The sequence below is a fragment of the Pristiophorus japonicus genome, unplaced genomic scaffold, assembly GCF_044704955.1.
Source record: "Pristiophorus japonicus isolate sPriJap1 unplaced genomic scaffold, sPriJap1.hap1 HAP1_SCAFFOLD_3793, whole genome shotgun sequence".
Taxonomy (NCBI): domain Eukaryota; kingdom Metazoa; phylum Chordata; class Chondrichthyes; family Pristiophoridae; genus Pristiophorus; species Pristiophorus japonicus.
This window is the reverse complement of record NW_027253646.1, coordinates 1-10,000: the sequence shown is the minus strand read 5'-3', so window position 1 is coordinate 10,000 and position 10,000 is coordinate 1. Positions and strand designations below refer to the sequence as shown.

The 10,000-nt window shown below is 50.9% G+C and overlaps 1 protein-coding gene across 1 annotated transcript in view; it reads left to right on the top strand.

Moving 5' to 3' along the window:
* Positions 1–8,711, top strand: part of LOC139250467 (equilibrative nucleobase transporter 1-like) — a gene marked incomplete at its 3' end in the record, with an annotated part of 9,624 nt that extends 913 nt beyond the window's left edge. The window contains exons 2-3 of the mRNA XM_070872870.1: positions 3,515–3,647; positions 8,626–8,711. Of these exons, the coding sequence (XP_070728971.1) occupies positions 3,515–3,647; positions 8,626–8,711 (219 nt within the window). The remainder of the gene's footprint in view (positions 1–3,514; positions 3,648–8,625) is intronic.
* Positions 8,712–10,000: the final 1,289 nt, after the last annotated feature.

Sequence of the window (10,000 nt, the reverse complement as noted above, 5' to 3'; positions counted from 1 at the left end):
CACTCTCTGGGTGAAGGAGTTTCTCCTCATCTCGGTCCTAAATGGCTCACCCCTTATCCTGAGACGGTGTCCCCTGGTTCTGGACTTCCCCAACATCGGGAACATTCTTCCTGCATCTAACATGTCCAGTCCCATCAGAATTTTAAACGTTTCTATGAGGTCCCCTCTCATTCTTCTGAACTCCAGTGAATACAAGCCCAGTTGATCCAGTCTTTCTTGATAGGTCAGTCCCACCATCCCGGGAATCAGTCTGGTGAACCTTCGCTGCACTCCCTCAATAGCAAGAATGACCTTCCTCAGGTTAGGAGACCAAAACTGTACACAATACTCCAGGTGTGGCCTCACCAAGGCCCTGTACAACTGTAGCAACACCTCCCTGCCCCTGTACTCAAATCCTCTCGCTATGAAGGCCAACATGCCATTTGCTTTCTTAACCGCCTGCTGTACCTGCATGCCAACCTTCAATGACTGATGTACCATGACACCCAGGTCTCGTTGCACCTCCCCTTTTCCTAATCTGTCACCATTCAGATAATAGTCTGTCTCTCTGTTTTTACCACCAAAGTGGATAACCTCACATTTATCCACATTATACTTCATCTGCCATGCATTTGCCCACTCACCTAACCTATCCAAGTCACTCTGCAGCCTCATAGCATCCTCCTCGCAGCTCACACTGCCACCCAACTTAGTGTCATCCGCAAATTTGGAGATACTACATTTAATCCCCTCGTCTAAATCATTAATATACAATGTAAACAGCTGGGGCCCCAGCACAGAACCTTGCGGTACCCCACTAGTCACTGCCTGCCATTCTGAAAAGTACCCATTTACTCCTACTCTTTGCTTCCTGTCTGACAACCAGTTCTCAATCCACGTCAGCACACTACCCCCAATCCCATGTGCTTTAACTTTGCACATTAATCTCTTGTGTGGGACCTTGTCGAAAGCCTTCTGAAAGTCCAAATATACCACATCAACTGGTTCTCCCTTGTCCACTCTACTGGAAACATCCTCAAAAAAGTCCAGAAGATTTGTCAAGCATGATTTCCCTTTCACAAATCCATGCTGACTTGGACCTATCATGTCACCTCGTTCCAAATGCACTGCTATGACATCCTTAATAATTGATTCCATCATTTTACCCACTATTGATGTCAGGCTGACCGGTCTATAATTCCCTGTTTTCTCTCTCCCTCCTTTTTTAAAAAGTGGGGTTACATTGGCTACCCTCCACTCAATAGGAACTGATCCAGAGTCAATGGAATGTCGGAAAATGACTGTCAATGCATCCACTATTTCCAAAGCCACCTCCTTAAGTACTCTGGGATGCAGTCCATCAGGCCCTGGGGATTTATCGGCCTTCAATCCCATCAATTTCCCCAACACAATTTCCCGGCTAATAAGGATTTCCCTCAGTTCCTCCTCCTTACTAGACCCTCTGACCCCTTTTATAACTGGAAGGTTGTTTGTGTCCTCCTCAGTGAAACCGAACCAAAGTACTTATTCAATTGGTCCGCCATTTCTTTGTTCCCCGTTATGACTTCCCCTGATTCTGACTGCAGGGGACCTACGTTTGTCTTCACTAACCTTTTTCTCTTTACATATCTATAGAAACTTTTGCAATCCGTCTTAATGTTCCCTGCAAGCTTCTTCTCGTACTCCATTTTCCCTGTCCTAATCAAACCCTTTGTCCTCCTCTGCTGAGTTCTAAATTTCTCCCAGACCCCGGGTTCGCTGCTATTTCTGGCCAATTTGTATGCCACTTCCTTGGCTTTAATACTATCCCTGATTTCCCTAGATAGCCACGGTTGAGCCACCTTCCCTTTTTTATTTTTACGCCAGACAGGAATGTACAATTGTTGTAGTTCATCCATGCGGTCTCTAAATGTCTGCAATTGCCCATCCACAGTCAACCCCTTAAGTATCATTCGCCAATCCATCCTAGCCAATTCACGCCTCATACCTTCAAAGTTACCCTTCTTTAAGTTCTGGACCATGGTCTCTGAATCAACTGTTTCATTCTCCATCCTAATGCAGAATTCCACCATATTATGGTCACTCTTCCCCAAGGGGCCTCGCACAACGAGATTGCTAATTAATCCTCTCTCATTACACAACACCCAGTCTAAGATGGCCTCCCCACTAGTTGGTTCCTCGACATATTGGTCTGGAAAACCATCCCTTCAGTCAGATCCCCTCTCATTCTTCTAAACTCCAGTGAATACAGGCCCAGTCGACCCAATCTCTCCTCATACCACAGTCCTGCCATTCCAGGAATCAGTCTGGTGAACCTTCGCTGCACTCTCTCTATGGCAAGTATATCCTTCCTTAGGTAAGGAGACCAAAACTGTACACAATACTCCAGGTGTGGTCTCACCAAGGCCCTGTATAACTGGAGTAAGACATCCTTGCTCCTGTACTCAAACCCTCTTGCAATGAAGGCCAACGTACCATTTGCCTTCCTAACTGCTTGCTGCACCTGCATGGCTGCTTTCAATGACTGGTGTACAAGGACACCCAGGCCCCTTTGTACATCGACACTTCCCAAGCCATCACCATTTAAATAACACTTTGTCCTTATGTTTTTCCGACCAAAGTGGATAATTTCATTGCAGCTCCTTGACGTCGCCTGCCACCGCCCCCTGCCTCAGCTCTTCCGCTGCTGAAGCCTTCATCCGTGCCCCTGTTACCTCCAGACTTGACTATTCCAACGTACTCCTGGCCGGCCTCCCACATTCTAACCGAAGTAAACTAGAGGTGATCCAAAACTCGACTGCCCCCGTGTCCTAACTCGCACCCAGTCCTGCTCACCCATCACCCCCTGGGCTCGCTGCCCCCGTGTCCTAACTCGCACCCAGTCCCGCTTACCCAGCACCCCCTGTGCTCACTGCCCCCGTGTCCTAACTCGCACCCAGTCCCGCTTACCCAGCACCCCCTGTGCTCACTGCCCCTGTGTCCTAACTCGCACCGTCGGAGGGGCAGTACTGAGGGAGCGCCGCACTGTCGAAGGGGCAGTACTGAGGGAGCGCCGCACTGTCGGAGGGGCAGTACTGAGGGAGCGCCGCACTGTCAGAGGGGCAGTACTGAGGGAGTGCCGCACTGTCGGAGGGGCGGTACTGAGGGAGTGCCGCACTGTCGGAGGGGCAGTACTGAGGGAGCGCTGCACTGTCGGAGGGGCAGTACTGAGGGAGCGCCGCACTGTCGGAGGGGCGGTACTGAGGGAGCGCCGCACTGTCGGAGGGGCAGTACTGAGGGAGTGCTGCACTGTCGGAGGGCAGTACTGAGGGAGCGCCGCACTGTCGGAGGGGCAGTACTGAGGGAGCGCCGCACTGTCGGAGGGGCAGTACTGAGGGAGTGCCGCACTGTCGGAGGGGCAGTACTGAGGGAGCGCCGCACTGTCGGAGGGGCGGTACTGAGGGAGTGCCGCACTGTCGGAGGGGCAGTACTGAGGGAGTGCCGCACTGTCGGAGTGGATTGTCTGACTCTCTATCTCTCTCTCTCTCTTTCTCAGTGGACTGCGGCAAACAGGATGACCGCTTTTCCCTCGTCTTCACCATCGCCTCGTTCATGAACAACTTTTCAACCATTCCCAGCGGCTTCCTGTTTGACCACTTCGGCACCGCGATAACACGCTTCCTGGGCATGTAAGTCCGTGACGTTCCGGGCTCTGGGGCGCTGGGGAGTGGGGTGGGGGGGGGGGCGGGTTAGTGATCACCGGGGGTTGGGGGAGGGGGCTGGAAGTGATAGGAGGGGTGGGTGAGGAGAGGGGGAGGAGAGGGAGGGACGAGAGGGGGAGGGGAGGAGGGGGGGGGGGAGTCGGGAGCGGGGGATGGGAGCAGAGGGGCGTCGGGCAGCCCACCCGTGGAGTTGCTCACTCTCTCCGGTCGGGGCCAGGGTGACAATACTCTGACTGCCCTCCGGCCTGGGATCCCCCGTACTGGGCCTGGGATCCCACGTGGGGTCCATTCCCAGTCTGTGCGTCGAGCCAGACATTCCTTCCCACGGCGTAAAGATGGGGCAGAAAGGCAACGGAATATTCCTGCCGGCAATGCGTGCAGGAGGGACAGGTTTGGACAAATGACAAGGACAGCGTTTGACCCCGCTCTCCTCCAGCCCCTACAGCCCTCCCTATCTCTGTAACCTCCTCCAGCCCCTACACCCCTCCCTATCTCTGTAACCTCCTCCAGCCCCAACACCCCTCCCTATCTCTGTAACCTCCTCCAGCCCCTACACCCCTCCCTATCTCTGTAACCTCCTCCAGCCCCTACACCCCTCCCTATCTCTGTAACCCCCTCCAGCCCCTACACCCCTCCCTATCTCTGTAACCCCCTCCAGCCCCTACAACCCTCCCTATCTCTGTAACCTCCTCCAGCCCCTACACCCCTCCCTATCTCTGTAACCTCCTCTAGCCCCTACACACCTCCCTATCTGTGTAACCTCCTCCAGCCCTACACCCCCTCCCTATCTCTGTAACCTCCTCCAGCCCCTACAACCCTCCCTATCTCTGTAACCTCCTCCAGCCCCTACACCCCCTCCCTATCTCTGTAACCTCCTCCAGCCCCTACACCCCCTCCCTATCTCTGTAACCTCCTCCAGCCCCTACACCCCCTCCCTATCTCTGTAACCTCCTCCAGCCCCTACACCCTCCCTTATCTCTGTAACCTCCTCCAGCCCCTACACACCTCCCTATCTCTGTAACCTCCTCTAGCCCCTACACCCTCCCTTATCTCTGTAACCTCATCCTCCCCTTTCCCTCCAAGATATCTGTGTTCCTCCAATTCAGGCCAACCAGAGAATGAACCATTTATCCCGACTCTCTGTTTTCTGTTAGTTAGCCGATCCTCTATCCATGCAAATATATTACCCCCAACCCCGTGAACTTTTATCTTGTGCAGTAACCTTTTATGTGGCACCTTGTCAAATGCCTTCTGGAAGTCCAAATACACCATATCCACTGGTTCCCCTTTATCCACCCCGTTCGTTACATCCTCAAAGAATTCCAGCAAATTTATCAAACATGACTTCCCCTTCATAAATCCATGCTGACTCTGCCTGACCGAATTTTGCTTTTCCAAATGTCCTGCTACTGCTTCTTTAATAATGGACTCCAACATTTTCCCAACCACAGATATTCGGCTAACTGGTTTATAGATTCCTGCTTTTTGTCTGCCTCCTTTTTAAAATAGGGGCGTTACATTTGCAGTTTTCCAATCTGCTGGGACCTCCCCAGAATCCAGGGAATTTTGGTAAATTACAACCAATGCATCCACAATCCCTGCCGCTACTTCTCTGAAGACCCTAGGATGCAAGCCATCAGGTCCAGGGGATATATCTGCCTTTAGTCCCATTATCTTACTGAGTACCACCTCCTTAGTGATTGTGATCGTGTTAAGTTCTTCCCCTTCCTCCCCCATAGCCCCTTGACTATCCACTGTTGGAATATTGTTAGTGTCCTCTACCGTAAAGACGGATACAAAATATTTGTTCAGAGTTTCTGCCATCTCCATGTTCCCCATTATTAATTCCCCGGTCTCGTCCTCTAAGGGACCAACATTTACTTTAGCCGCTCTTTTCCTTTTTATATACCTATAGAAACTCTTGCTATCTGTTTTTTATATTTTGTGCTAATTTACTCTCATAGTCTATCTTCCCTTCTTCATTTTTTTAGTCGTTCTTTGCTGACTTTTAAAAGCTTCCTAGTCTTCTGTCCTCCCACTAGTTTTGGTCACTTTGTATGCCCTTGTTTTTAGTTGGATACCGTCCTTTATTTCTTTAGTTAGCCACGGATGGCTATCTTTTCTCTTGCACCCTTTCCTCACTGGAATATATTTTTCTTGAGAGTTGTGAAATATCTCCTTAAATATACACCACAGTTCATCAACCGTCCTACACTTTAATCTACTTTCTCAGTCCACTTTACCCAACTCTGCCCTCATACCTTTATAGTCTCCTTTATTTAAGCTTAGTAGCTGGTTAGAGATCCAACTCTCTCACCCTCCATCTGAATTTGAAATTCAGTCATGCTCTGATCACTCATTCCGAGGGGATCCTTTACTAGGAGATTGTTTATTAATCCTGTCTCATTACACAGGACCAGATCTAAGATAGCCTGCCTCCTGGTTGGTTCTGTTACATACTGCTCAAGGAACCTGTCCCTTATGCACTGCATGAACTCCTCCTCAAGGCTGCCCTGACCAATTTGATTTGCCCAATCAATATAGAGGTTAATATCACCTATGATTATTGCTGTTCCATTTTTACAAGCCCCCACTATTTCCTGGTTTATGCTCCGACCAACAGAGTTGTTACTGTTCGGGGGCCTATAGACTATGCCCACCAGTGACTTTTTCCCCTTTTTGTTCCTTATCTCCACCCAAACTGTCTCAACATCCTTATCATTTGAGACAATATCGTTTCTCACTATTGCAGTCATTCCATCCTTTATCCATAGAGCTACCCCACCTCCTTTTCCTTTCTGTCTGTCCTTCCGGATTGTCAAGTACCCCTGAATATTTAATTCCCAGTTAGGTCACCTTGCAACCACATCTCTCTAATGGCTATCAGATCATACCCATTTGTAACTATTTGTGCCGTCAACTCATCGAATTTGTGAGGAATGTTCAGATAAAGAGCTTTTGAACTTGGAAGAAGGGACCGAGTGTAACGTAGCCAAGTTTGTTGACTTGTGTGCAGTTTAGCTTTCCATATTTACAAAAAGGATATACTTGCTTTTGGAGGCAGTTCAGAGAAGGTTCACTCGGTTGATTCCGGGGATGAGGGGAGTTGACTTATGAGGAAAGGTTGAGGAGGTTGGGCCTCTACTCATTGGAATTCAGAAGAATGAGAGGTGATCTTATCGAAACGTATAAGATTATGAGGGCGGCTCGACAAGGTGGATGCAGAGAGGATGTTTCCACTGATGGGGGAGACTAGAACCAGGGGGCATGGTCTTAGAATAAGGGGCCGCCCATTTAAAACTGAGATGAGGAGGAATTTCTTCTCTCAGACAGTTTCTTAAACCGATAAGGGGATAAGGGGTTATGGGGAGTGGGCGGGGAAGTGGAGCTGAGTCCATGATCGGATCAGCCATGATCGTATTAAATGGCGGAGCAGGCTCGAGGGGCCGTATGGCCTACTCCTGCTCCTATTTCTTATGTTCTAAACATGCCTTCTTACCATTTTCTCCTGCTATGGTCCCAGTTTCTGATACACTCTTCTGTTTATAGATTCTGTCCCGACTTGTCACGCTCTGGTTTTTGTTTCCCCAATGCTACCCTGCTCTATTGCCTTCATAAGAACAGAACCCCCTTATCATTTAAGATCTATTTCTGTCTTAAATATATTCAATGTTCCGGCTTCCACAGCTCTCTGAGGCAGCGAATTCCACAGATTTACAACCCTCTGAGAGAAGAAATTTCCCCTCATCTCAGTTTTAAATGGGCGGCCCCTTATTCTAAGATCATGCCCCCTGGTTCTAGTCTCCCCCATCAGTGGAAACATCCTCTCTGCATCCACCTTGTCGAGCCCCCTCATTATCTTATACGTTTCCATAAGATCACCTCTCATTCTTCTGAATTCCAATGAGTAGAGGCCCAACCTCCTCAACCTTTCCTCATAAGTCAACCCCCTCATCCCCGGAATCAACCGAGTGAACCTTCTCTGAACTGCCTCCAAAGCAAGTATATATTTTCGTAAATACGGAAACCAAAACTGCACGCAGTACTCCAGGTGTGGCCTCACCAATACCCTGTATAACTGTAGCAAGACTTCCCTGTTTTTATACATAGAAACATAGAAAATAGGTGCAGGAGTAGGCCATTCGGCCCTTCGAGCCTGCACCGCCATTCAATAAGATCATGGCTGATCATTCACCTCAGTACCCCTTTCCTGCTTTCTCTCCATACCCCTTGATCCCTTTAGCCGTAAGGGCCATTTCTAATCCCCTTAGATACTCCATCCCCTTTGCAATAAAGGCCAAGATACCATTGGCCTTCCTGATCACTTGCTGTACCTGCATACTAACCTTTTGTGTTTCATGCACAAGTAACCCCCAGGTCCCGCTGTACTGCGGCACTTTGCAATCTTTCTCCGTTTAAATAATAACTTGCTCTTTGATTTTTTTCTGCCAAAGTGCATGACCTCACACTTTCCAACATTATGCTCCATCTGCCAGATTTTTGCTCACTCACTTCGCCTGTCTCTGTTCTTTTGCAGATTTTTTGTGTCCTCCTCACACATTGCTTTTCCTCCCATCTTTGTATCGTCAGCAAACTTGGCTACGTTACACTCAGTCCCTTCTTCCAAGTCGTTAATATAGATTGTAAATAGTTGGGGTCCCAGCACTGATCCCTGCGGCACCCCACTAGTTACTGTTTGCCTGCCTTCTCCTTGCTCGTTGAGCTTTCCGGTTTCTGCTCTCCTGAGCCCTCTTCCCCCGCCCCACTAATGAGTTGAAAAGCTATCTCTCTCTCTGCAACCTGGAGCGATTCGGTTCACCAGCATGTTCCAAGTGGAGTCCGTCCCGACGGAACAGCTCCCTCGTAGCCCAGTGCCGGGGGCCAGTGCCCCAGGAACCACCCCGCCATTGTCACATTCATGTCTGAGGGAGCTTGCTGTGCGCAGATTGACTGCCGCGTATCGGCTCATTATCATCATCGTCACCATGGACAGCCCCTCGGAATCGAGGAAGGCTTGCTCCCGCTCGAAACGTAAGAACATCAGAAACAGGAGCAGGAGTGGGCCATTCGGCCCCTCGAGCCCGCTCCGCCATTCAATACGCTGATCCGATCATGGACTCAGCTCCACTTCCCCGCCCGCTCCCCTTATCCCCTTATCGGTTAAGGAACTGTCTATCTCCGCCTCAAATGTATTCAATGTCCCGGCTTCCACAGCTCTCTGAGGGCAGAGAATTCCACAGATTTACAACCCTCCGAGGGAAGACATTCCTCTTCGCGCCGGAGTTACTCACGCCCCTTGTCCTCGGGACCGTCCCGACCTCCGACCTCCGCCCTCCGCCCAGCGCGTGACCAGTAGCAGGGGCCCCCTCTCATTTCCCGTTCCAGCTTCCTGGAGCCTCTTCAGCCACCGGTTTCCCGACAGCTGGCAGGGATGCAAATAGATCCGGAAACACCGCTCGCTGGCACAAGGCCCGGCCCTGACCGACCTTTCCCCCCGTTCTCTCACCCACACACTCTCCGCCCTGGTATCCCATCCCCCACTGCTCTCTCCTGCCCCCTCTCTCGCTCCTTCCCCACCTCGCTCTCTCCTTCCCTCTCTCTCTCCCTCTCCCTCTCTCCCCTTCCCTCTCTCTCTCCCTCTCCCTCTCTCTCCTTCTCCCTCTCTCTCCTTCTCCCTCTCTCTCCTTCTCCCTCTCTCTCCTTCTCCCTCTCTCTCTCCTTCTCCCTCTCTCTCTCCTTCCTCCTCTCGCTCTCCCCTTCCCTCTCTCTCTCCTTCTCCCTCTCTCTCCTTCTCCCTCTCTCTCCTTCTCCCTCTCTCTCCTTCTCCCTCTCTCTCCTTCCCCCTCTCTCTCCTTCCTCCTCCTCTCTCTCCTTCTTCCTCCTCTCTCCCCTTCCCTCTCTCTCTCCTTCCTCCACTCTCTCCTTCTCCCTCTCTCTCCTTCCCCCTCTCTCTCCTTCCTCCTCCTCTCTCTCCTTCCTCCTCTCTCTCTCCCCTTCCCGCTCTCTGCTTCTCCCTCTCTCTCCTTCTCCCTCTCTCTCCTTCCCCCTCTCTCTCCTTCCTCCTCCTCTCTCTCCTGCCTCCTCTCTCTCTCCTTCCCCACCTCTCTCTCCCCTTCCCTCTGTCTCTCCTTCCTCCTCTCTCTCCTTCTCCCTCTCTCTCCTTCCTCCTCTCTCTCCTTCTCCCTCTCTCTCCTGCCCCCTCTCGCTCTCCTTCCCCACCTCTCTCTCCTTCCTCCTCTCTCTCTCCTGCCCCCTCTCTCTCTCCTTCCCCACCTCTCTCTCTTCCTCCTCCTCTCTCTCCTTCTCTCTCTCTCTCCTTC